The sequence below is a fragment of the Microchirus variegatus genome (genome assembly GCF_963457635.1).
Source record: "Microchirus variegatus genome assembly, chromosome: 12".
Classification (NCBI taxonomy): Eukaryota; Metazoa; Chordata; class Actinopteri; order Pleuronectiformes; family Soleidae; genus Microchirus; species Microchirus variegatus.
This window is the reverse complement of record NC_139813.1, coordinates 25,583,855-25,611,532: the sequence shown is the minus strand read 5'-3', so window position 1 is coordinate 25,611,532 and position 27,678 is coordinate 25,583,855. Positions and strand designations below refer to the sequence as shown.

Here is a 27,678-nt window from a genome sequence, read left to right as displayed (position 1 = left end):
CTGCTGAAGAACAAGAGAAGAAGAAGAAAGAGTGAGAGGAGGAGATAAAGGAGGGAGGAAAGGAAGTTACCCTAATACTGAAAAAAGGAAAGGTTTGGAGGATTCAAAAATAAATAAATAAATTAATAAAACTGAGGAGGGAACTGAGGGGAAAAACAGAAATAAGAGAAAGGAGAGGGAGGACAAACAGTAAAGTGAAAACATTATTGTTTTTTTGTCCTCTGCTCTGATCAGAGACTTTCAAATCCTACAAAAAATAGCGTTAAATTGAGTCAAATACAGTCAAATTAACTATTTTATTTGCTAAAAAAAAATAATAAAGATGTTTGAATTTTGCCATTTTTAAAACTGCAAAATTCACTGTTAAGATGACGGAATGTTTTTTTTAACTTCCAAAATAAATCTTTATTATTTGGCTAAAAAACAAACAGTTAAAACTCCGGTTAATATTGCGACTTCTCTTGTCGCTAACTCGTTTAATTCACTGATAATGAAAAAAATAATAGTTAAAATAACAGCCTAGAAGTGCATAAGTCAACCAAGTAGTTACCAAGTTGTCCAGCAGAGGGCGCTCCCTGTTTGTGTGTATGCAATCTTTTTTTTGCTTTTTACCCAACAATTAAGTTATTGGGCAGCAACATTTTGTCGCTAACCTCAATCGTTAGCATTGCGCTCAAATATTGCATATTGGACCTTTAAAGCTACACTGTAGAGTTATTTTTAGTCCTATACATTCAAATATGAGTTCTTCATGGTTCAATTAAATGACACTGGTTATGATTAACCTAAACTCAAATTACATGGAGCTTAAAGGGGATTTTAACATGATTTCACGACAGAAAATGTAATTTAAATTTAGATTTAGATTCAGTTCGTCGTCAACCACAGCCTCTCAGATTCACTGCGGCCTGTTACACATGAATTAAAAAAAATACATTTCACACGACCCAGAAATCAACAAACATAAATAAAGACGTCGTCAGGACGCGGAGACGCTCGTTGACCGCAGACGCCGCGACGTTTATGCTGCGTTGACATCATACGGGAGGGAAAATCACCACTTTAATCACAACTATTTACTGGATTATATTTAAATTTAAATTTGAGCTCAATGTTTTCTGGACTCAGTGATAGTGAGAAAGTGTCATATGATGTGAACGCAGCACGGTCAGAGTCCTCGCTCGGGCCCCGCCCCCCACCCCTCCCTCCAGCCCCCTCCAGCCCCCTCCAGCCAATCAGATTGAAGCAGCTCAGCATGGCAAAGCGATGAGAGAAGCATGTTGCAGATGCACATTGCAGGACATTCATAAAGGGGGCGCTGTCACAGAGGAATCACTTTCACCCCGCGCTCTGATTTCCTGAGATTTGTGAAGAACCCTCCCTCCTCCTCCCTCCTCCTCCCATCTCACCCTGGCTCTCTTCTCGGCCTCCAGCCTCTGCATGATCATCATGGTGTCCACGTCCTCGTCGTCCTCCTCCTCGTCGTCGTCCTCGTCGCTGTGCTTCGACTCCTGCAGTCGCTTCTGGAACTGCCACTCCAGCATCAGCTTCCTCAGGCGGTCGCTCTCCTCCGCCGTCCGCTCCGGCTTCGCCTGGAGAAAATAAATGAAGAAATCAACGTGACAGTGATGATGATTAGAAGACGTTGTCGATGCTAAAATCAATCATTTAAACTATTATTAGTGAGAGTTGAATTAAAAGCTAAAACGTTAACAAACCTGAAAAGAATGAAGACATTTTTGACTCAAAATAAAGAAGAATTCATTAATACCTTCTTTCACAGGTGAGAGAAAAAACACCCATAATTCATAATTTTTTAATCCAGGAGAAGATGGGGGGATTATCAGCGACACTCGTCTGTGCCGATTAGATGTTGTTGGACGACATGTAAATAAAATTAAATGGGTTTTTTTAATAATTTGGTACCTAGGAAATCTCAAATGGCACAGCTGGTGCCAAACTGTGCCAAAACCTGCTACTGTACTAAAACCTCTGTCATTTGACTCTGCTTCACTTCAACAGCATCAGACTTTGCACAGCTCATGTCCACACGTTGTTACATGACCTCCATGTGTTTTTAAGCTCCTACTGCATATTTTAAAGGTGATATTTGCTTTAAAATGCTATCTTTTTTTTAGGCGAGAGAAAAAAAATCCTTCGTTTATGCTGTGTTCCATGTACATTTACTCTGACATAGTGGCATCTACAGTGGAATCTCACAAGTGTTATCTTTATTTTGATACCAAGATAATCCGCATAGAGCTTGTAACTGCAGAGATTTACTCTATTTAGTTTGGGCATGTCATTTTCGAGCAGGGACTCGAGGTTAAAATCTCCTCTAAAGACAGATTATTGCAGCATATGTGAATGTCCACTACGGGGCAGCACAGAGCTGACATGTGCCTGGGGGGAGGAGTCTGTGATAATGTACAACTAATACATTAATGGCGAGTTTCTTAAAATTTCACAAAATTCCTCCTCAATGATTCTGCCAATGTTAAAAGTCACACTGCTGCCCCCTCATGGTCACCTGGTGCTACTGCTTCCGTTTCGTCCATATCTTAAGACGTTCCTGCGTCAGTTTTTTTGTTTGTTTTAGCGTCAGCTCACCTGCAGCTCCTGGATCTCCTTGTCCAGCAGGTCCACGATGTGAAGCTGCTGCTGCTTCTCGGCCTTCTCGCGGGCGTCCCTCTTCCACGGGTCGGGGGACAGACTGTCGCTGGACGTCAGCTCCTCCTTGCTGATGGTGATGTACTGCAGGTCTCGCCGCTCGATGGTGCGCGGCTGCTGCTGCGGGAGCAACTCGCGGATCACCGTGTCCATTCCTGCAAATCGCGCCACGCCGTTAGTTAGACGCTCAAAATGTGAATTTTTTTCACGCCGCGTCCGTCTTTGTGGAACTCGTGAGCGTGTTACCTGCAGGGTTGGCGGGCGGAGGAACGGCCGACCGCGGCAGGCTGGACAGCTTCTCCGGTCTGGGCGGGGGCGGCTGGGGTTGAGGGTGCGGGGGCAGATAGGGCTGAGGCGGAGCCATGGAAGTCATTGGCGGCTGGTGGTGGTGAGGAGGCGGAGGCAGGGTTCCTCCGTTGTTGTGAGGTTGCACCGGCATGACCGGGTTGGACCGGATCTGACCCAACTTCCTCTCCTGCTCCCTCCTCTTCCTCTCCCTGGATGAATAATAAGAAGTTTGAATTTTACCAGGCAGAAATCTCTGAGAGAACCAGACTCGCGCCACATCTGCCTAGATAGGTTGCGGTGAAAGGATTGGGGCGTTAGCGGCGTTACCTCTCCTCCTCCAGTCGCGCCTTCTCCTTCTCATACCAGCGCTGCTGCTCCTCGCGTTTCTTGCGGTCGGCCGCCTGCTGGGCCGCGGCGGGCGTGACCGCAGTGGGGGGCGGGGGCAGCGGCAGCTCCGTCTGAGGCTCGTACGGGTCGTAGGCGTCCGGGTAAGGGGCCGGCGGCGGCGGCGGAGGCGGGGGCAGGTCGGAGCGCGACGGCTGCTGCTGTGCAGCGTGAGGCTGGACGGCGTGCGGCGCGTTGGGCGTCTTCCACCGGCCCGGCCCCGTCTTCTGGTTGGCGCCCTTGTTGGACGAGGACGAGGACGCCGAGAAGTTGAGGTGCTCCTGGCTGGACGTGGACGACTCCAGCGAGGAGGACACCTGCGGCTGCGGCGCCCAGTGGTCCGGACCGACCACGCCTGAGGACACAAAGGACACTTGATGACCCATTTACGTCTCGTCGGTCCTTTTTTTAAAACCAGCGCAGAAACAGAACAACACCCGGCCGGCTCCTCGCTTACCTCCTGGCGGACCTCTCGGGTAGTCCAGATCCCGGTGTTGGTAGTCCAGGTCCCGATGCTGGTAGTCCTGCTGGTAGTGCGGCTGCATGCGCTCGTCTGGCCTCATGACCCCTGGTGGAGGATACAGGTCCTCCTGAGAGTGGTTCACCCTCTACAAAGACATGAAGAACAAGAAGAATTCAGTGTTGGGTGTCCCAAAGCGTCCCCTAAAGACCCCTCTGGAATCTTCTAGTCCTTGAAGAAACAAATTCAGTGGCCAAATCAACAAGAACCAGATGGGCAAAAACAGTCTCTTGGACCCATCTTGCAAACCCAACAGGGATTCAGGTTCACGCTGCTCTACCTGCATGCTGTTGTGGATGTTCTCGACCGCAGGGAGGCGATCTACTCTGTCGTCCATGCCCTGCCAGTGCTGCGCGGGCGCCTGGCCGGGGCCGACGACGACGCGGTCCTGGCTCTTGGAGGCCGGGATGGTGAAGTACTCTCTGGAGTAGGTCTGCGTGGGGATGGGATACGCTTCAGGACGAGGGGAAGGAGGTTCATCCTGAAGAAGAAGAAAGACATCATGGTCTGTGTTCTCCACACTCTGGTGTTTGGTGTCACTGCGCTGAAACATTCCTCGCTGAGGCGTCAGCTTCAGCTGCAGTCGTGCGGCAACTTACGTCTGCGCACAGGTTGCCCGTGGAGACGGAGGTGATCTTGGTGCCGGGTCCTCCGGGGTAAACGGCCTTCCCTGCAGGACTCTGGTTCTGATCTGAGGACAAAAGACCACGAAGTTAAAGATTGAACGAATAAAGACAAAAAAAAAATACCGTCTTAACCCAGAAATTAGGGACACCTGGAAAAGAACGTCTAAATAACATCAGAAAATATTATTTTTAGATTATTTTCTAGACTTTTTCCACAATGAAAATGGAGCATTTAGAAATTAAACTTCCTGTATACAAACGACTGGATTTTCTCAACGTGCCAAGTGTGAAATGAGACGTAATAACTGTTATTAAACTCATGTCATCATGTTTTGATGGATTAATGAAGATACTAGATGATAATAGGTGATCGAAAACTAAATAAAATGTCATAAATTGGACAAAATTTGAATTTTTCAGACCATTAGTGACAGTAAAACAGGGCAGCAATGATTATTCGATTATTAACCCATGAATAAACTAACAGTCAAATATTTTGTAAGTTTTCTGGTTTTCCAGCTTCTTAAAGATGAATATGTTCTGGTTTCTTTGCTCCATATAACAGTTTGTGGACAAAACATGACATTTGAGAGCATTTTATGGGACAAACAACTAATGGATTAATCAAGAAAACGATTGACGGCGTGAAGAACAATCATTATCTGCAGCTCTACAGTAAAACGAGCCGAACCGCAGTATAATAAAAGCAGTATTCGAACGTTGCAGTGACTTACTGGCGACGTTGGGGCTGGAGCGGTGGTCGGCTCGGTTCTTGAGGAGCCGGTCCTCGCTGCTCATCTTCTTTGGTTCGGGGTAACAGTCCCAGCCGGGCTGAGGACTCTCCGGCGAGCCGTTCTGCACCGAGTTGTTGTACAACTCGAAGCCCTCGCTCTTTGGTCGCAGCTTCCCGTTCTTGTCGCGGCCTCGGTCGGCAGCTGCGAACGAAAAAAAGCAGTGAGATTATTTAAATCTGTTCAAAAAAACACAAGTCTTTTAATAGTGATTTAACAGGTGTTTGTGAATGATCGCAGGACGAGCAGATTTATCACACAGGTGACACAGTTCCACCTACAAGTGAAGTGATTTCTCACTGCCTTTCATTTCAAATACAACTCCATCAACTACAATTAGAGCGAAAGAATCATGAGACGATATGAAAATGTCATGTGTTTTGATTAATCTGACATAAATAACTGCAATTTTATGACAGCAACTGTAAAAACAAAGCGCTTTAAACTCTTAAAATGACTCAAAAACACACCGAAATCATCAAATCTTGTGTTTTTTGTACAGCAGACCAGATATAAACTGTATTTAACGTAAATATGTATGAAAAAGAACATTATAAAGTCCCTAATAATCATTTATTATAAATCTTGAGGATCGAAAATTACTATAAAGGCAGAGGCAACGCACGATAAAAAAATGCATATTGTTCTCGGACAATTCTGTGGACAAAAAGTGATCATTTAGAGACATTATCCAACATTTTACGGAACGAAAGACGACTCAGTTAATCAAGAAAATGATCGTCAGACTCCTTTTGGATGAAAATAACCATGAGTTGCAGCCGCGTTGCTATTTAAAGGTCCAATGTGTAAGAATTAGTGACACCTAATGGTGAGACGACAGATGGAAATAGTGCGCATTTCAGCACCTGGATCCCTCGTCCTGGAACATGGTTCTAAAATTTAGTCTTAACATTGTTTCATGGCCTTTTTCATCATGAAAAAAGTGTCATAATTGCTATTTTAAAGGTCCAGTGTGTAAGAATTAGTGACACCTAATGGTGAGACTGCAGATGGCAATAGCGCGCATTTCAGTGCCTGGATCCCTCGTCCTGGAACATGGTTCTAAAATTTAGTCTTAACGTTGTTTCATGGCTTTTTTCATCATGAAAAAAGTGTCATAATGGCTATTTTAAAGGTCCAGTGTGAAAGAATTAGTGACACCTAATGGTGAGACTACAGATGGCAATAGTGCGCATTTCATCGCCTGGATCCCTCGTCCTGGAACAACATGATAAAATGTAGTCTTAACGTTGTTTCGTGGCCTTTTTCCATCATGAAAAAAAGTGTCATATTTGCTATTTTAAAGGTCCAGTGTGTAAGAATTAGTGACACCTAATGGTGAGACTACAGATGGCAATAGCGCGCATTTCAGCGCCTGGATCCCTCGTCCTGGAACATGCTAAAATGTAGTCTTAACGTTGTTTCGTGGCCTTTTTCCATCATGAAAAAAGTGTCATAATTGCTATTTTAAAGGTCCAGTGTGAAAGAATTAGTGACACCTAATGGTGAGACTACAGATGGCAATAGCGCGTATTTCAGTGCCTGGATCCCTCGTCCTGGAACATGGTTCTAAAATTTAGTCTTAACGTTGTTTCATGGCCTTTTTCACTGGGAAAAAGTGTCATATTTCTATTTTAAAGGTCCTGTAATTGGTTAAAATGTTTGTTTTTTCCCAATAAAAAATGAGTAAAGTATACAAACATCTCAAGGTGTCGTTACTAATATCTCAATATTAAGCATATTATTACAAAACACTTAACCCTGTTTAAATTAAGAACTTTTGAAAGGTTATTTCGAGGTTTGTGGAAACAGATCATCATTTTCTGACGTTTTATGGACCAAACAACTACATACATAGATGCATCCCTGACATAAAATAAAGGATTAAACTCCGCTCAGCCTCTGTGCCAGGTGATTATTCCCACCCTCAACGTCTCCTCCTCCTCCTACGCTAACGTCTGCTAACGTCTGCTAACGTCTGGAAAAACACTGTGGTTCGAGGGGAATTTGGGGGAGAAACACCCGTTTGTGAGCGTCATCCTGAGCCAGAGAGAGCGGCACCGCAGACCCACAAACCCCGGCGAGAAGACTTCCTCTTAATGAACCTCGGGTCACATTCCAGCAGACAGACAGACAGACAGACGAGCAGCAGCTTCAGCAGTAAACTCTGTGTTCTTACGTCTAACTCAGTCACAGACACAGACACAGACGGTGATTATGTCCAGTCCAGTCTGACAACGAGGACACTGTGTCTCTGCTCGTCCTCCGTCGTCCACAAATTACTGCCATTAACGATCAATGCGAGTCACAATAGTCCATTCATGACCACTTCACAAAAACACAGCTCTTTAAACTGCAAACACGGCAATTAAATGTGTGATTGTGTGACATTTAAAAGACTAAGGAGATTCACTTTTGTAATATAAGTTACTTAATTGAGTGTTTTTCTCCATAATTACATCAAATTGTCAGGTTTCCACTTACTAAATGTGAAGATTTTCAAAATAAAAGCCCGAAAACTTGGAAAAATATATTTTCCAACACCAATTAGGATATTTTGACAGATAAATTGATTATGCAGTCCTAGTTGTCCTAATTTAAGTGTTTATTAAATTAAATGATCCCGGCTGCAAATATTAGCTATTTCCATTATTAAGTTAGTTAAATCTATTGCACCAAAGACAGAGATCAACCAGAAAATTATTTAAAAAACATCAAATCACAGCTCAATTATCAAAAAACTCTTTTACAACTCATCTTAAAGCATGAATCACCTTAAGAACGATACAAAAATAAACTAAAGTGGAATAACGGTGATAAAAAAGACAGTTAACTACAGAGTAAACAAGAAGGGAGACCTACTGTTCATCATGTGAAGTGAAATAACAGAGAATATAGAGAGTAATGTGTGCTCTCTCTCACCTCTGGGCATCAGAGGACTGGGCTGGTTCAGCAGCGTGGCCAGGCCGTGGTAAATGGCGCCCTGTTTGGCGACTTCCAGAGTCACGACTGCGCCCGTCCTCGTCATCAGCTCGGCCGCCCTGAGAGAGAGAGGGGGGGGGAGAGAGAGAGAGAGGGTTTGTCTGATCAGAGTTTTTCGCTTAAAATCTCTCTTCTGCAGAGATTATCTGCACATAATATGGATTATAATGGATAATCGGAGAGATTAGAACTCAGGCAGCAGTAAAATACAGGTTACAACAATTGAAACCGACAAGAATATAACATGAAAACAAACATCATCAGCAAATTTAAATAAAATCAATTTAAAGGCAAAAAAGAATGAGCCACATATTTCAGCACCTGGATCCCTCGTCCTGGAACCACGTTCAAAAATGTAGTCTTAACATCGTTTTCATGGTGAAAAAGTGTCATATTTGCTATTTTAAAGGTCCTACGTGTAAGAATTAGTGACACCTAATGGTGAGACTGCAGATGGCAATAGTGTGTATTTCAGCGCCTGGATCCCTCGTCCTGGAACATGGTTTTAAAATTTAGTCTTAACGTTGTTTCATGGCCTTTTTCATCATGAAAGAGGTGTCATTTTTGCTATTTTAAAGGTCCAGTGTGAAAGAATTAGTGACACCTAATGGTGAGACTGCAGATGGCAATAGTGCATATTTCAGCGCCTGGATCCCTCGTCCTGGAAAATAGTTCTAAAATGTAGTCGTGACGTTGTTTCATGGCCTTTTTCACTGGGAAAAAGTGTCATGTTTTCTATTTTGAAGGTCCAGTAAGTAAGAATTAGTGACACCTAATGGTGAGACTGCAGATCGCAATAGTGCATATTTCAGCGCCTGGATCCCTCGTCCTGGAACATGGTTCTAAAACGTAGTCTTAACGTTGTTCCATGCCCTTTTTCCATCATGAAAAAGGTGTCATATTTGCTATTTTAAAGGTCCAGTAAGTAAGAATTAGTGACACCTAATGGTGAGACTGCAGATGGCAATAGCGCGCATTTCAGCACCTGGATCCCTCGTCCTGGAACATGGTTCTAAAATGTAGTCTTAACGTTGTTTCATGCCCTTTTTCCATCATGAAAAAGTGTCATATTTGCTATTTTAAAGGTCCAGTAAGTAAGAATTAGTGACACCTAATGGTGAGACTGCAGATGGCAATAGCGCGCATTTCAGCACCTGGATCCCTCGTCCTGGAACATGGTTCTAAAATGTAGTCTTAACGTTGTTTCATGCCCTTTTTCCATCATGAAAAAGTGTCATATTTGCTATTTTAAAGGTCCAGTAAGTAAGAATTAGTGACACCTAATGGTGACACTGAAGATGGCAACAAACGGTGGCCAAAAACAGTAGGATTTTCCTTCTTTGTTCGCAACAGTTTTAAAAAATACAAAATACACCACAACCAGGCTCCTGTAGAAACACTTGAACACAAGATGTCTGCCTTCATTACTACACTATAAACTACTACTAAACAACTATAACTTTCATTTGAAAGCGTAATTTCTACCTTTAAAAGATGTTAAATGTACTTTTACATCAACTTTAGTGTTAGTTAAAATGCGTGTGAGTCAGTGAGCGGGTACTCTCTGTATTTCTGTAAATAGCTGAGGGGAAGATGAAACCACATCATGAAACAGCCTCAGAATCCACTTTAGAAAATATGTTCACACACAAAATAAAAGAAAAAAGAAGCACAGATGTGAAGTCTGTGAATGAAGATGAGAACGTAAACAAGACGACGCTGAAGCTGTGAAATAAACCCCAGTCTTTGTCCTGATTCTCACACGGAAACGATTAATGAAAACACTCGTGGATCCAGTTCCACACGAACGGCGAGAATGAACACGCGGAACATGATGGAGTCTGAAGAACTGGATTAACTGTCAGACACAGGTTTTTCTGCAGGGTTTTTTTAAAGATGTCACAAACATCCATTCTTAGATGCATCTAAAGTCCAAATTCCCCATAATTTAAATGTAAAATGAGATAAATTTGACTATTTCACTGACACTCGAGTCCAGAAGAACCCGACTTTCCAGTTAAGACACATTTCATTGAGTTGTATAATAAATGATCGAGGGAACAAGTTAAACCCTTTTTGTTTCTCACTGTTGTTAAGAACAACTATATCCACAATTAAGCTCATTTTAGGGCTGAAACTCTCACATATTTTTATAATCTATTAATCTGTTGCTGATTTTCTTGATTTATCGATTAGTTTTTTTGGTCTATAAAATGTTGTTCTGTCCACAAACTGAAAACGTTAACTTTTAATGATTTCTTTGTTAATGTGGAGCAAAGAAAACAGAAAAAAACAAACCCCAAAACATCGATGGTTTATTTAGTAAAGGATTAAAAATCGAATAATCCTTGATGCCCTATTTTACTGTTACTGATATTCTGTAAAATTACAATATAATCTAGTTTAATAACACTTTTCACAGGTTATTACGACTTTCTTCTTTGTCTTTCACAGTATTTTGACAAAACGCTCAGTAAATGGGTGAAAATTAGTGTATTAAGAGTTTTGTGGTCATGGATACAGGAAGAAAAATGACTTAAAATACACTCGTGACATTTGATAATGTGGGGGAAGAGTCGAGCTCAGGCTTTTTTCTACAGTAAAATATTGACTTTTATTGATTTATTTGATAAATAGAGCAAAGAAACCTGAACGTATTCACATTAAATTGTTTAAAAAATGACTCAAACTGGTTATTGACGATTAAAATAGTTGAATATTAACCTAACTGTTGTGCCAGGGCTGCACAAACTGAATTTCTCACTCAACTACAACTATTTTCTTGTGCCATCTTTACCTCTCTTGTGATAGGCCGACCAAACTGCGTCCGTCCACGCTCAGCAACTGATCGCCTGCAGCCAAACGACCGTCCTGTGGATAACACACACACACACACACACATAAGGATGAGTCACACTGTACACACACACATTCTCTCTCATGTATTTTTATTCTCCAGTGTTTCTGTACGAACCACGTCAGCGGCTCCTCCTTTCACCACAGACTTGATGTAGATGCCCAACTTCTCCTGACCAGCACCCTGAGACACAGAGAGACAGTTTGTGAGTTGTAAATAAACACCTGCTGTAAACTTCCTGTTCCTAATAAATAAATAAATACATAAACAAGTGGAAAAAAAGCTTTGTTTGAAATGTATTTCATGAACGTTGGATCTATATTAAGCTGGACAAACAACAACCACGGCAGCAGTAAAATATAAGATAGAATAAGATAAGAAAGTAAACATTGTCAGCAAATTTAAATAAATTCTCTGTAAAGGAAAAGAAGAATGAGCAGCGGGTTTCAGCGCCTGGATCCCTCATCCTGGAACATAGTTCAAAAATGTAGTCTTAACGTTGTTTCATGGCGAAAAAGTGTCATATATGTTTTTTTAAAAGTCCAATTTTAAAGAATTAGTGACACCTAATGGTCAGACTGTAGATGGCAATAATGCGTATTTCAGCGCCTGGATCCCTCGTCCTGTAACATGGGTCGAATATTTTGTCTCAACGTTGTTTCATGGTAAAAAAGTGTCATATATGTTTTTTTAAAAGTCCAATTTGAAAGAATTAGTGACACCGAATGGTGATACTACAGATGGCAATAGTACGTATTTCAGTGCCTGGATCCCTCGTCCTGGAACAACATTCTGAACTGTAGTCTTGATGTTGTTTCATGGTGAAAAAGTGTCATATTTGCCATTTTAAAGGTCCAGTGTGTAAGAATTAGTGACACCTAATGGTGAGACTGCAGATGGCAATAGTGCGTATTTCACCACCTGGATCCCTCGTCCTGGAACAACAATCTAAACTGTAGTCTTAACGTTGTTTCAAGGTGAAAACGTGTCATATTTGCCATTTTAAAGGTCCAGTGTGTAAGAATTAGTGACACCTAATGGTGAGACTACAGATGGCAATTGTACGTATTTCAGCGCCTGGATCCCTCGTCCTGGAACAACATTCTAAACTGTAGTCTTAACGTTGTTTCATGGTGAAAAAGTGTCATATTTGCCATTTTAAAGGTCCAGTTTGTAAGAATTAGTGACACCTAATGGTCAGACTGTAGATGGCAATCGTGTGTATTTCAGCGCCTGGATCCCTCGTCGTTTCATGGCCTTTTTCACTGGGAAAAACTGTCCTGTTTTCTATTTTAAAGGTCCAGTGTTTAAGGATTAGTGCCACCTAATGGTGAGACTGCAGATGGCAGCAAACGGTGGCCTTGGCATACCAAAAACAGTAGGATTTTCCTTCAAAAATGCATTTGGACGGCCTACAAAAAGCATTGTCCCCAACTCTCTAAGACTCAATTTAACCTCACCACCACATCAAAACATCCTCAGTTCCTCAGAAATAAGGTCCTGCCTCATTAGGACCAGGTTTTTTCCGTCTCCACGACGACTTACTGGTCCTGACAAGGTCGGCGTTTATGCCAGGAAACATCCACACAAATTAACTTAATTCTAAATCGCCAACAGCGTCTTCAAAAGTGTGTTTACGTCGTTGATTCCTGTCATCGGTTTTTAATTAATACGAGTTAAATATCAACTGTTTTCATGGAAACACTTTAGCTACAAAGCTCTGATTGATCTACGACGTCGTGCGCTCTGCGGTGCAGGTGAGCTACGACTCGTGATTCACGCTGTGTGGTCTTCATTCCTGCTCACTGTCGGAGGCAGGAATTTAAAAAACACACACACACACACAGACATTTATACACACAGGATTCCAAAGGAGTGAACACTGAACAGACTACAGAGATTACACCCAAAAGTGTGTGGTTTTCCCCCGAAACACCTGGCTCTCTTTAATCTGAGTTCACAGAGATGTCAAAGTGAAACACGTACGGAAGGGAAAAAGACAAACTGCCTCGACCGTAGGTTTGTCTTTGTGTCAAAACAATCCGATCTACCACTGGAAAATAATCTGCATTTACTTCATGTCGCGGTACGGTTTTTCCGTGACTCTAATCCCGTCTTTACAGAGCGACCGCGATTAACGTCAGTGTCAATAAGTCCAGAGCTTCTGTGTGTGGTTTCTCTGTGGTGGTTTTTTTTTGACTGCTGGCGCGCTATCAGACGCGTCGCACGCTTTCTTTAGCATCTTGACATGTTTATCCTCAAAAGTCTGTGCACCGGCAGAAACCAGAGGATCATTTCTGGGAAAATCCTTCCTCAAAAGCTGCCGTAAATATCACTTTGACGTCCAGATTATGAATCGTTTTCCTTCTAAATAAAGATAAGCAGATACATAAACTTGGTTTTCTGCTGAAAAAGAGAATTTAGATTCTCTTACATTTTAAAAAGCAGGTTTACAGGGGTAAAAAACAACACAGCTGAGATCCAGATGGCGCGCACACACACACAACCTAGACATTATGGATCACAGCGTGTCTATAAAGTCGCTTTATAAACTCCTAATTGCTGCCATTCGTCAGACATGGCGACGTGGCACCGGGAGCGTGCGAGCGAAGCCGCATCTCGTAAAAAAATAAAAAAAAAAGAAAGAAAAAAGGAAGGGGGTTACGCTCAGGTTAATGGCTGCCTCACTGTTTACAGGTCACATTTAATAAGTGTTTCATCAGCCCGCGGAGGAGAGGGCGAAGACAGAAGTGGCGAGGCAGCGTAATGGCTGTTTACGGTTACTCCGGGATTAGAGAACACAACTATAAATCATAATCTAATCCTGTTTGACTGAGCAGAGAGGCGGCTGCTGCGGCTCTGGAAAGTCTAAAAGCGCGTTTTTGACTGACAATTATGTGCAAATGTGCAACTTTAGTAGAGTAAAATAGTCTTTAAATGCTACAGCAGTGGTGTAGAATACATGAATGCATTGAAAAATAGGAATATTTATTCACAGATAAATACACAAAAATACAGTGTAAACCATTAAAAACTAGCTTCGTCTCAATGTCAGGATGTCCCGTAATCAGCTTTAAAGCGCTGTGTCACACGAGGATGTATTAGCATTAAATCACACATGACACAGTGTTAAAAAGCGCTGTGTCACAGCTTTTAAACACTCCATGTCACACAACTGTAAAACGCACCAGAATGTCCCCGCAACGGTGCTTAAGCTAGCCGTGTCTCGACGTCACAATGTCCAAAGATGCTGTGTCACAACTTTAAAACACACCACAATAGCCTAAAAACGCTGTCACAGCATTAAAACACACCACAATAGCTTAAAAATGCTGCGTCACAACTGTAAAAGACACCATAATGACCGCACAACAGCTTTAAACACACCACAATGTCCCCACAACATTAAAACACTGTCACAGCACCAACGCACACTATAATGTCACCACAATAGCTTAAAAATGCTGTGTCACAACTGTAAAACACACCAGAATGGCCGCACAACAGATTAAAAACACTGTGCCACAGCGCTAGAACAGACCAGAATGTCCCCACAACATTAAAACGCTGCTTCACAGTGCTGAAACACACTAAAATGTCACCACACTAGCTTAAAAACGGTGCATCACAGCGTGAAAACACACTACGTCACCACAATAGCTTAAAAATGCTGCGTCAAAGCGCTAAAACACACTATAATGTCTCCACACTAGCTTAAAAACGCTGTGTCACAGGGCTAAAACACACCATAAAGTCTCCACACTAGCTCAAAAACGCTGCGTCACAGAGCTAAAACACACTATGTCACCACACTAGCTTAAAAATGCTGTGTCATAGTGCTAAAACACACTATGTCTCCACAATACCTTTAAAACACTGCGTCACAGAGCTAAAACAAACTATAATGTCACCACATAGGCTTAAAAACGCTGCATCACAGAGCTAAAACACACTATAATGTCACCACACTAGCTTAAAAACGCTACGTCACAGAGCTAAAACACACCATAAAGTCTCCATACTAGCTCAAAAACGCTGCGTCACAGAGCTAAAACACACTGTCACCACACTAGCTTAAAAACGCTGCGTCCCAGAGCTAAAACACACCATAAAGTCTCCACATTAGCTTAAAAACGCTGCAGCACAATGCTAAAACACACTATAATGTCACCACACTAGCTTAAAAACGCTGCGTCACAGCGCTAAAACGCACTATAAGGTCACCACACTAGCTTAAAAACGCTGCGTCACATAGCTAAAACACACCATAAAGCCTCCACACTAGCTTAAAAACGCTGCGTCACAGCGCTAAAACACACCATAAAGTCTCCACACTAGCTTAAAAACGCTGCATCACAGCGCTAAAACACACTGTCACCACACTAGCTTAAAAACGCTGTGTCACAGAGCTAAAACACAACATTAAGTCTCCACACTAGCTTAAAAACGCTGCGTCACAGAGCTAAAACAACATAAAGCCTCCACACTAGCTTAAAAACACTGCAGCGCTAAAACACAGTGGGACGTCCTCACAACAGCACTAAAACATGCCATTTCCCATGGTTTGCGAACAGTACAATTGCCATGTTTTCCTTGCAGACGATAATAATCATGTCGGGAGGCTTTTGGTGAGACAGAAAAGACTCTTGTTGACTGTAAACGGTGGAGATCAGCGTGTTCCTGCAGCAGGAAACTACTTTTCAATGAGGGAGGGAAAATGTAAATATCAGTTCAAACGTGAGTTTTTCTGTTTGAAATAACAATGAGCTTTGTGTCGCCTTCTCATATCAAAGAAACAAATACATTCCACTTGTTTGTTTTTGCCAAATACCAAACAGAATAGAACAAAAATACAGACTTAAATTCCTGTATAAATCCAGTATGATGATGTGAACAAAGTGGCTAAAAGTTAGAATAGTTTCACCCGTTTGTACTTTGCTCTACCAAAGTCCATAGAGAAAAACAGTGTTTTTTAGCTCGTGGGGACACAGCAGCTGCTGGTCTACTGCTGGTCAACTGCTGCCCCGTGTGGCGAGTTTGTGTCACCGTGTAAAACCAAAAATTAAGTTCTTCGAGCGCCAAAGTCACAAAATCACACATTCGGACGCACTGACGAAGGCAGAAGTGGATCGACAAGTCTGCGACGACTCCTGTGTGATGTGAGGTTAAAATCAGTGATTTTCTCTATGGGGTTTGGTGCAGTAGAGGGGATAAAAAACTAAAGTAGTGGACGTATTCTTATAATAGCGTCCACATGAGCTCATCTACTGTGTGAATGAATGAATGAATGAATGAATGAATGAATGAATGAATGATCCACAGATTTTTGTCCCCAGACTTTGTTTCCCACAAAGACAGAGGTCTTGAAACCATTTGACCCACAATGTTTTTTAGCTGCCTTTTTTTTGGTAATGTGTCATAATGAGGCTGAATTCATGCAGGCACGCATTTCCTTCGAGTGACATTCAAGACGAGAGAAGAACAGTGAATCGTTTCAACAGTTTTCACGCCATTACAGACAACATTAAAGAGTCTCTGTTTTGAGACGTAGCCACAGCTTCGTGCACTTACAGCGAACGAGGCGCGGGGGGCGCCCCCCGAGAACGGCCTCCGGGGACACTGGCGGGAGTTTAGCGGAGCTTTAAAGACGTTATTCGTTAATAAACGGGACCGCAGATGAGCATAATCATCATCCGCCAGCCAGGAAACAACGATCCAAATTCATTTAAGTCATGTTCGTGTCCACCGGATGAAATTTAAGACCAATATTTACTCTGCAACTGCTGACGGGGGAAGATTCTTTATTTCTGTCCAGTGTTTGATGACGATTCTAATGTTTGTTTCTGCATAAACAGCTGGTTTTTTTTGTTGTGTATTTTGGTTGAAGTGCGGTTAAATAAAGTACTGAACCAAAGCCAGTGCTCACTCATTCACTTTTCTCTCACAAACCACCTCCTCCAAAGTCCATTGAGAAATTTTGCAATTTTACGCCACGGCAAACAGAAGTCGCTGGATCCACCGTTGACTCAATATCCAACCGTTAACGTGTTGTTTTGTAAATTCAGTGTTTGAAATCTTCTGTGGTAAAAAACATGCTACATAAAGCAGCAGCAGACCAGCATGTGCTGTGACAATGTGAGCTAAAAACGACAATTTTCTCAATGGGGTTTGGTGCAAGAGCGTTAGCAGTTCCCAAAAAAACAATACCACAAATAATATTGCAATTAATATGGAAACTAATTACATATATGCATAAATTTTAGAGGTGGGCGCTAGGTTAACGCGCATTAACGCATGGCGCCGTGTGACGCCATGTTTACGTGCCGTGACGCCATGTTTACGTGCCCTGACACCGGAGTCCAGGCACCGTTTACCAGTTAGCTCCGTTAGCTGCGTTAGCTCCTTTTAGCGCCGTTAGCGCGCCTACAGTGGAACTGTAGCCGTCTGTTTATTAAACGAAAAGAGCAGCGCTAGCAAACAACTAGCGTACCTGTGTACTGCGTATGTGCGCCTCTGTTTTTAACGCTTTGCGTTACTTTAGAGACTCATTTTAACAATCCGAAGTCACGTAAACATGACGCCTTGCGCGCTTTTTCCAGTCAGTCGTCATGGAAACGCACCATGCATTAACGTCGACTCCTTTAAACGCGTTTTTGGCTTTATTTGGATTAGTAATGTGAACAGAGAGAGAGGAAACAGGGTATGGGTGTGAATCACGCAATACGATCGTTGTATCGCGATACCAATAATATCTGCGATACGCGAACGATTCTGCGATAATCAATATTTTTGCGAGATAATCGTACAGTGATACATCGCGATATCTGTCTAACTGAAGAAAACAAAAACGTTAACGTTAAAAGTGCTCTATTTAGTCACAACGTAGAGAAAGGTCAAAGGTCACAAAGTCTACGCGTCGAACCTTTAATCTAACGCAGATTATCCTGCTGTGAAATCACTCTAACTTCCACCCACGTTTTCAAACATTGCTCATGTACGTGAAAAACGTCAAAAAAGTAACCTAATAAAAGCTTCTTCTTTTTTTTAGCTCCGCCCACTTCCAATTTCCCGCACTTTTTCATCGAACCACTTTTGCCGTAAATATCCACCAGGTCTGAGGCGATAAAAAAAAGTGATTTATTTGTAGGAATAATAACAATAAAAAGAAGTAGAAGAATTCCGTGTGAGTTTAACGTGGAAAAAAAAAAAAAGAGGATAAAGTGCACGTTGGTCCACTTCCTTTACAAGCTACGTCGCTGATTTTCCTACAATGAGCTGCCAATAACAACCACAGACAGAGATACAAGCAAACGGCAAGATGTACAAAAGTTTCTCTCCTCACGTCGTAAACACCTCCCTCCTCCCTGCAGCTCGACAGGAAAACCCTGGTGTGTGTGTGTGTGTGTGTGTGTGTGTGTGTGTGCGCACTAACATCCTCCCATTGTCCCAGCGCTCACTGTGACTCAACTCTCTCAGACCATTGTTCCACGTCTAGTTTCAGTCTTTTTTAAAACAGCAGCTCAAACACAATCGACACTTCAAACACACATTTGTCTTATTGTCTCATATCGTTTTCATATATAATTTCAAGACCTTTATGTGTCAAACACGAGGCTGAAATACACATTAGATGAAGTGGAAATGTCCGTAATGTCGCAATCGGGCGAGAAATGACAGGAAAATAAGGTTTGTATTTATTCACCGCAGCTTTGACGACGCAGTAAACTTACTGTTACTTTAAATGACGAGAGACGGTGATGTAAAAGAAAAGAAATGGAGTTTGGTTTGAGGAGGAGGAGGAGGAGGAGGGAGAGAGTTTCCTCAACTCCAGCTGCGAACTGTCCGGAGGAAAAGAAACACAAACACCACAGAAACACAAACACACACAAACCTGCACTTTTCAATTCATTTAAATCCACAGAGGGAAAATAAACACAATAACTTTGTTTCTCAAAGTCTTTGCTTTAGTCAAACTGGTTTTAATAACAACAACATTTCTGCCGCTGCTATTTTTAAACAGGTTTTCTCCGGCTCAACGTTAACTCAACTTTTTATTCTTAGCAAACTAAGAAGACAAAACAAACAAATGTCTCTGTTACGACCAAATAAAATGTGCAGAAGAGTTGTTTTCACTCACTCGCACTCTGCAACACAGTGATTTTAAGTGTCTTTGCTCAAGGACACATAAAGACGAGCAAAGCCAGCAATTGAACCCACAACCTTCCAGTTCAAAGACTACTCGCCCTACCACAGATCCACCATGAATCAATCCTGAATACTGTATGAATATGAAGTAATATTTATCTACAAAAGTAATTTTTTGGGGTAAAATATTTGTTTTATAATAATAAATATTCAAGTACGACTTTAAGGTACTTTCATATCTTCAGACTGAAACTGGTGAAAACACACGATGCCCAAACTTCTACTATCTCTATTTTCTGTGTGTGTGTCTTAGTTTAAACATTAACGTTAACGTCCCTGAAAACAAACAGTGACAGAGGACACACACACACACACACACACACACACACACACACACAGAGAGAGACAGACACACACACACACACAGACACATGTTCCTTTTACAAGAGCTTCTGAATAAACCGGAGGCTTCAAACTCAGTGTGTGTGTGTGTTGTTTTGTTAGCACTTACATATGTTACAGCACGATATTTTCATTATAATAATAATAAATTTCCCATTATTAAATGTATTGCATTGAAAATGAAATGACAACAAGTATAACTGTCTACATGTTGTTATACATTAAATGTTTTCATTCTCTTGTATTTCCATCATAAATAAATAAATAAATAAATATGTTTCCATCCCTGTTCAATATCAAAACAAATACTTTTATTTTGAAATGCTGTCCTACATCAGTAATAATTATTCTTTACTGCAGGTGTGTTTTTAAACTTTTACTTTACTTACACTCTTTATTATCCAGGCATAGGTGACTTTAAACGTCGTATTGTGATTATTTATCTTGTATATTTATGTTTTTATATTTGTATAGTTTGTTTTTAATAGCGCTAGAGAAATAAACCGTGTTTACTTACAATCAGTTTCTATGTTTACCTCGTTCATACACATACATGTGTTTGATAAACAGATTTACTAAAGAGGTGGATAATCTGTGCCGATTTAAATAAAGACACAACAGGTGTTAGAACTAGAATTAAAGTATTGTCGTTGATGTTTATGATCACATCTCACGTGCTATCATGCTACGTCGTGTTTTAAATCAAACACAGCAAACACTGAGCTGAGACACTTAAAAACAACATTATTGTCCGATATTTAAAGCCGTAAAAGCAGAGTTACCTGGTCTCTCCGGCCCACCACAGAAAACCACATCTCGTTAAAGTCCAGACCACTTCACTTCAGACTGGGACCAGGTCCACACACACACCTTCACACACACACCTAACACTGCTGACGTGCAGCAACAAGTCCACAGAGTTTACAGCAGCTCAACATCAGAGTTCCAACTCTTTTACGGATGAAAACGGGGACGTAAAAAAAAGGTAAAAAGTTCATTTTTAAAGAGTGATGAAAAGATGTGTAAGTTCCAGTAAATGAAGTTTAAAAAAAAAAATTTAAAAAAAAGTTTTCCTGAAGTGGAGTAAAAATTCCTCCACACGCTCACGATAATCCAGAGATTGAGAGGCCAGAGACACCGGCTGCTCTCTCACACTGAGGTGGAGCAGCACTGCTGCTGCTGAGGCTACACCAAATACCACACACACACACACACACACACACGCCCATACACAACTAACACACACACTCACAGAAACACACACAGTTATATAACGAGACGGAGCTCAGGCCAGTTCTGCACAATCCAACCAGCTGTTTGACAAAATCCTCTACCTGCCTTTACCCATCCCACACACACACACACACACACACACACACACACAGTCACACACACGTGTGTGTGTGTTACCGCCCGGTCTCCTCCGGTCACGACGTCTACACGAGTTTGAAAGTAAACACAGCGACAGGGTTTCCTCACTGCATCCTTCCTTCCTTCATTCTTTCACACTGTTTAAACAGAAGCCAGCGCTGTGTCCTCAGAAGAACAGCTGCACAAACCCGTGTGTGTGTGTGTGTGTGTGTGTGTGTGTGTGTGTGTGTGTGTGTGTGTGTGTGTGTGTGTGTGTGTGTGTGTGTGTGTGTGTGTGTGTGTGTGTGTGTGTGTGTGTGTGTGTGTGTGTGGTGTTCTGTGCAGCTATTCTCCTGAGGACACTGCACCGACTTCCATTCATTTGGACATAATTCACAAAAGCCATTGAACCATAACCAGATAATAGTAAAACCAGTTTTCAGTTTACTATGTTAAAACATATATACAGAGGCTATAAGAACAATATATGCAATAAAGAGCGTCTTGTATCCTTTTTTATCAGCACCACGCTGAAACAATCTGGTGAAATTAGACAATTATACATATTTATTTTCATTTTCATCGACTTAACAAACACAGCCGAGCAAAACAGGACTCAAAGTTTCACTTTGGCTCGTTTTTATGAACAAAAATGAAAGAAAATCAGTCCTTTTTGTGACTTCAGCACAATTATCCCTCAGTCTGACGAGGGCATTTCCACTTTATAAATCAACACAATTACAAATATCTACTTCACGAATGACACCTATAAAGAACTACTGGGTGCAGTACCATAACATGTCTGCAGGTGAAGCCCCAGAGCAAAAAGGGTGTGAAACACCAGGGCTAGAAAACGGGTTTTTGTACCAAATTGAGGACCTAAAATCAGAGTATAGCACGTTTACAACCTAAGGAAGTGATTTTAATGAAAACAAAGTGAGGACCAGGAAAAATGTCCTCACTTTGTAAAAATGACCTCACTTTGTTGGTTAAAAACTCCTCACTGGTCCTCAGTATGCCGCAAGTACAACAACACACGCGCACACACACTACAGGATGTCCGACAATGAGCTTCTGCCTCATTAGGACCATGTTTTTGGTCTCCATGACGACGACGACTGGTCCCGACAAGGTCAGTGTTTATGAGAGAGGAAAAATAAAACTCCTAAAAGCATCAGCAGTGAAACTTGATTCCACTCCACAAAGAAAAGTGTGTTCTCGTATAAAAACACGACGACAGAACCACGTGACCTGTGAGCAAAGTGGATTTAAACTGTCGTCTGTTAATCTGTCAGATCAAACAACAGAGTGATACGAGAGGCTACATCACACACACACACACACACACACACACACACACACACACACACACACCTGCTGCTGGCTTTTTAGGGAGGATTTTACACAATCAGCTAAAACACTTTCTAATTTATTTAATGCAGAAATATCCTTAGTAATGTTTGTTTTAAGCCGTTTTAACGTAACTTTATGTACGTTTGCGATTATTTTACGATTTCCGGTGGCTGCAATTGACACTTTTATCGTCAAATAAGTTTCCTAATAATATACAGAATGTGTAAAATAGAAAAAAGTAACACAAACTCAAAGTGTAAACACTCTAAATGACCGTATATGACCCCCATCTTTCACCCTAAGTCAGCTGGGATTCACTCCAGCGAGTGGTGATGTGAACACATGGGGGTGTGTGCAGAAATAAACAAACACACACACACTGTACGTAGCCCACCCTGCACGCTCGCCACGGCCAATAAAACAAACCAAACGCGCCCACGTTGTCGGCGTGTTTAGTCTCTGAGCTGCTGTCAGACTCAACACTGACGTCACACACTGAAATCGACACAGGAAGCCAAGTTTCTGTGGATTTCCTGTCAAAAAAAAAAAAATCCAGTCCATAATTCAAACCTTAAGCAGAAAATGAGCTTGTGCTTCATTAGGACCAGGTTTTTTTTTAGCGTTTGTGACACAAAAACAACAACAAACGCACACAAACGTTCTTACCTTGGCGGCGACGATGCTGAGGCCCATGCCGTTGTGCTTCTTCAGGGTTACCGTGACGACCTCCGGCTCCTTCCTCATTGGCTGAAAAACGAGAGACGAGGACGGGAGAAAACAAGAGCGAGTGAGTGAGGATGGAGACCTCATGTGTGTGTGTGTGTGTGTTTATGTGTGTGTGTTTGACGGACAACAGCGTGAAGAGGGGGGGGTGTCGTCGTGTGGCGAGTTCCTCTCTGAGAATGGAGTGAAAAGAGGGAGGGATGGGAACAGGGAGGGGATGGAGGGATGGATGGATGGATGGATGGATGGAGGGGGGAGGAGACCACAGAGGAACCTGTGGTCGCTGGAGTGGAGTCAAGAATGAGAAACCACATCATGGCTACCCACACACACACACACACACACACACACACACACACACACACACACACAGAAGGGTGGAGAAAGAAAGAAAGAAAGAGTTTTCCCACATTTCGGAAAAAACTTTTCTGACAAACGAATATTCTCTAAAATAACTGAGCTGATGTCAGACGCACATCCACACACACACACACGTGTACTGTACACACACACACACACACACACACACACACACACAGAGAGAGAGAGAAGGAACGCCCAGAACCGAAAGCAGAGCGACGACGACCACATGACAACGACTGCTACAACAACAAAACAAGAAAACATGGAGCACAAACACGACCACACTGATCATGTGACTGCAGCTGCTCTACTCTACACTGACTTAAAACAACAACAACAACAAACATGACTCTTTATTTCTTTATCGGTTTATCAGTGCGGTGAAAAGTCATCGTAAAAGGGAAGAACCTGAGAGATTAAGATCAACATGTGGACGTCTGGATTTCAGAGTCTGTCAGAGAGTTTGTCAGAGTTTAAATACGGAGTTCAAGAAAGAACACAATGAGGAGGAAGAAGAACTCTGGACTATGACGAAGAACGTCCAACTGTGATGGAGAACGTTCAACTGTGATGGAGAACGTTTAACTGAGATGAAGAACGTTTAACTGCGATGGAGAACGTCCAACTGTGACGAAGAACGTCCAACTGCGATGGAGAACGTCCAACTGTGACGAAGAACGTCCAACTGTGACGAAGAACGTCCAACTGTGATGGAGAACGTTCAATTGCGATGGAGGACGTCCAACTACGATGGAGAATGTTTAACTGTGATGGAGAACGTCCAACTGCGACGGAGAACGTCCAACTGTGATGAAGAACGTTTAACTGCGATGAAGAACGTTCAACTGCGATGAAGAACGTTTAACTGTGATGAAGAACGTTTAACTGCGATGGCGAACGTCCAACTGTGACGAAGAACGTCCAACTGCGATGGAGAACGTCCAACTGCGATGGAGAACGTCCAACTGCGATGGAGAACGTTTAACTGTGATGAAGAACGTTTAACTGTGATGGAGAACGTCCAACTGCGATGGAGAACGTCTAACTGCGATGGAGAACGTCCAACTGCGATGGAGAACGTCCAACTGTGATGAAGAACGTTTAACTGCGATGGCGAACGTCCAACTGTGACGAAGAACGTCCAACTGCGATGGAGAACGTCCAACTGCGATGGAGAACGTCCAACTGCGATGGAGAACGTCCAACTGTGATGAAGAACGTTCAACTGTGATGAAGAACGTTCAACTGTGATGGAGAACGTCCAACTGCGATGGAGAACGTCTAACTGCGATGGAGAACGTCCAACTGTGATGGAGAACGTTCAATTGCGATGGAGGACGTCCAACTACGATGGAGAATGTTTAACTGTGATGGAGAACGTTTAACTGTGATGGAGAACGTTCAACTGCGATGAAGAACGTTTAACTGTGACGGAGAACGTCCAACTGTGACGGAGAACGTCCAACTGCGATGGAGAACGTCCAACTGCGATGGAGAACGTCCAACTGCGATGAAGAACGTTCAACTGTGATGAAGAACGTTCAACTGTGATGGAGAACGTCCAACTGTGATGGAGAACGTCCAACTGTGATGGAGAACGTTCAATTGCGATGGAGGACGTCCAACTACGATGGAGAATGTTTAACTGTGATGGAGAACGTTCAACTGTGATGAAGAACGTTCAGCTGCGAAGGAGACCGCTCAACTGCGATGGAGAACGCTCAATTGCGATGGAGAACTTTTAACTGCGATGGAGAACGTTCAACTGCGATGAAGAACGTCCAACCGCGATGGAGAACGTTCAACTGCGATGAAGAACGTCCAACTGCGATGGAGAACGTCCAACTGTGATGGAGAATGTCCAACTGTGATGGAGAACGTCCAACTGTGATGGAGAACGTTCAATTGCGATGGAGGACGTCCAACTACGATGGAGAATGTTTAACTGTGATGGAGAACGTTCAACTGTGATGAAGAACGTTCAGCTGCGAAGGAGACCGCTCAACTGCGATGGAGAACGCTCAACTGCGATGGAGAACGCTCAATGGCGATGAAGAACGTCCAACTGCGATGGAGAACGTTCAACTGCGATGAAGAACGTCCAACTGCGATGGAGAACGTTCAACTGCGATGAAGAACGCTCAACTGCGATGGAGAACGTTCAACTGCGATGAAGAACGTTCAACTGTGATGAAGAACGTTCAACTGTGATGGAGAACGTCCAACTGCGATGGAGAACGTCTAACTGTGATGAAGAACGTTCAACTGTGATGGAGAACGTCCAACTGCGATGGAGAACGTCTAACTGTGATGGAGAACGTCCAACTGTGATGGAGAACGTTCAATTGCGATGGAGGACGTTTAACTGTGATGGAGAACGTTCAACTGTGATGGAGAACGTCCAACTGCGATGGAGGACGTTTAACTGTGATGGAGAACGTTTAACTGTGATGGAGAACGTTCAACTGTGATGAAGAACGTTCAACTGTGATGAAGAACGTTCAACTGTGATGGAGAACGTCCAACTGCGATGGAGAACGTCTAACTGTGATGGAGAACGTCCAACTGTGATGGAGAACGTTCAATTGTGATGGAGGACGTCCAACTACGATGGAGAATGTTTAACTGTGATGGAGAATGTTTAATTGTGATGGAGAACGTTCAACTGTGATGAAGAACGTTCAACTGCGATGGAGGACGTTTAACTGTGATGGAGAACGTTTAACTGTGATGGAGAACGTTTAACTGTGATGGAGAACGTTTAACTGTGATGGAGAACGTTCAACTGTGATGAAGAACGTTCAACTGTGATGGAGAACGTCCAACTGCGATGGAGAACGTCTAACTGTGATGGAGAACGCTCAACTGCGATGGAGAACGCTCAATTGCGATGGAGAACTTTTAACTGCGATGGAGAACGTTCAACTGCGATGAAGAACGTCCAACCGCGATGGAGAACGTTCAACTGCGATGAAGAACGTCCAACTGCGATGGAGAATGTCCAACTGTGATGGAGAACGTCCAACTGTGATGGAGAACGTTCAATTGCGATGGAGGACGTCCAACTACGATGGAGAATGTTTAACTGTGATGGAGAACGTTCAACTGTGATGAAGAACATTCAGCTGCGAAGGAGACCGCTCAACTGCGATGGAGAACGCTCAACTGCGATGGAGAACGCTCAATTGCGATGAAGAACGTCCAACTGCGATGGAGAACGTTCAACTGCGATGGAGAACGTTCAACTGCGATGAAGAACGCTCAACTGCGATGGAGAACGCTCAACTGCGATGGAGAACGTCCAACTGTGATTTACATATTTACATTCACCTGAAGAGCTTTTCACACTGAATATAAACACCGACTACATCACTGTGTTCAAGTGGATGAAGAGCTTTAGACCAGTTTAGTCTCACCTCCTCCTCCTCAGCAGCCTCAACACACACCATTAATCAGTGTGTGTGTGTGTGTGTGTGTGTGTGTGTGTGTGTGTGTGTGTGTGTGTGTGTGTGTGTGTGTGTATGTAACAAAGAGAGAGAGAGGCGCCTGCATCACGTCGAGACTACAGTCATGAAACAGTGAAGGAATAAACAGAGCAATTACACAGGAAGGAGCTGTGTGTGTGTGTGTGTGTGTATGTTTGTGAGGTCCAAAAACACATTAAAAACCCTATCTTTGTAAGGACCTTCTGACTTTAAAGGGCTTTTTCAGGGTTAAGACGAAGTTTTAGGATTAGAATATGGTCAGTAGGTAAGGAGCTAGGGAATGCTTTATGTCAATGATGTGTCCTGACTAACAAATAAAAACAAGTTTGTGTGTGTGCGCGCTTGTATTTACATCTTTGTGAGGTCCAAAAAAAACATAAGAACCTAGATTTATGAGGACATTTTGACTTTAAAAGGTGTGTGTGTGTGTGTGTGAAGGTGGTTATGAAGAGTAAATTGCCCCTGCTGAAGTCACTGTAATCACCGCCTTCCAACATGGAGACCACACACACACACACACACACACTGTAATTGGTCACTTAAGGGACTTCACATGAACTCGCCTTCAAACCACTGACCCCCAAAAATCAGCTTTTGTCTCAAAACTGACAGCTTTTCAGTGTGAAACACACACACACACACGCACTGACACACACGCACACACACAGACACACACACACAGCCTTTAACTGTTTCTCTATAAATAGTCAAAGTATGTCAGTCGGTGCCACAGCTGCGT

The 27,678-nt window shown here is 42.7% G+C and overlaps 1 protein-coding gene across 1 annotated transcript in view; it reads right to left on the bottom strand.

Moving 5' to 3' along the window:
* Positions 1–27,678, bottom strand: part of afdna (afadin, adherens junction formation factor a) — a 103,293-nt gene that overhangs the window by 10,538 nt on the left and 65,077 nt on the right. The window contains exons 22-33 of the mRNA XM_083898932.1: positions 23,035–23,115; positions 11,236–11,301; positions 11,059–11,132; positions 8,202–8,320; positions 5,223–5,423; positions 4,462–4,553; positions 4,143–4,343; positions 3,800–3,950; positions 3,286–3,697; positions 2,917–3,167; positions 2,611–2,825; positions 1,410–1,592 (exon numbers count right to left, since the gene is read on the bottom strand). Coding sequence (XP_083755058.1) covers positions 1,410–1,592; positions 2,611–2,825; positions 2,917–3,167; positions 3,286–3,697; positions 3,800–3,950; positions 4,143–4,343; positions 4,462–4,553; positions 5,223–5,423; positions 8,202–8,320; positions 11,059–11,132; positions 11,236–11,301; positions 23,035–23,115 — 2,046 coding nt within the window. The remainder of the gene's footprint in view (positions 1–1,409; positions 1,593–2,610; positions 2,826–2,916; positions 3,168–3,285; positions 3,698–3,799; positions 3,951–4,142; positions 4,344–4,461; positions 4,554–5,222; positions 5,424–8,201; positions 8,321–11,058; positions 11,133–11,235; positions 11,302–23,034; positions 23,116–27,678) is intronic.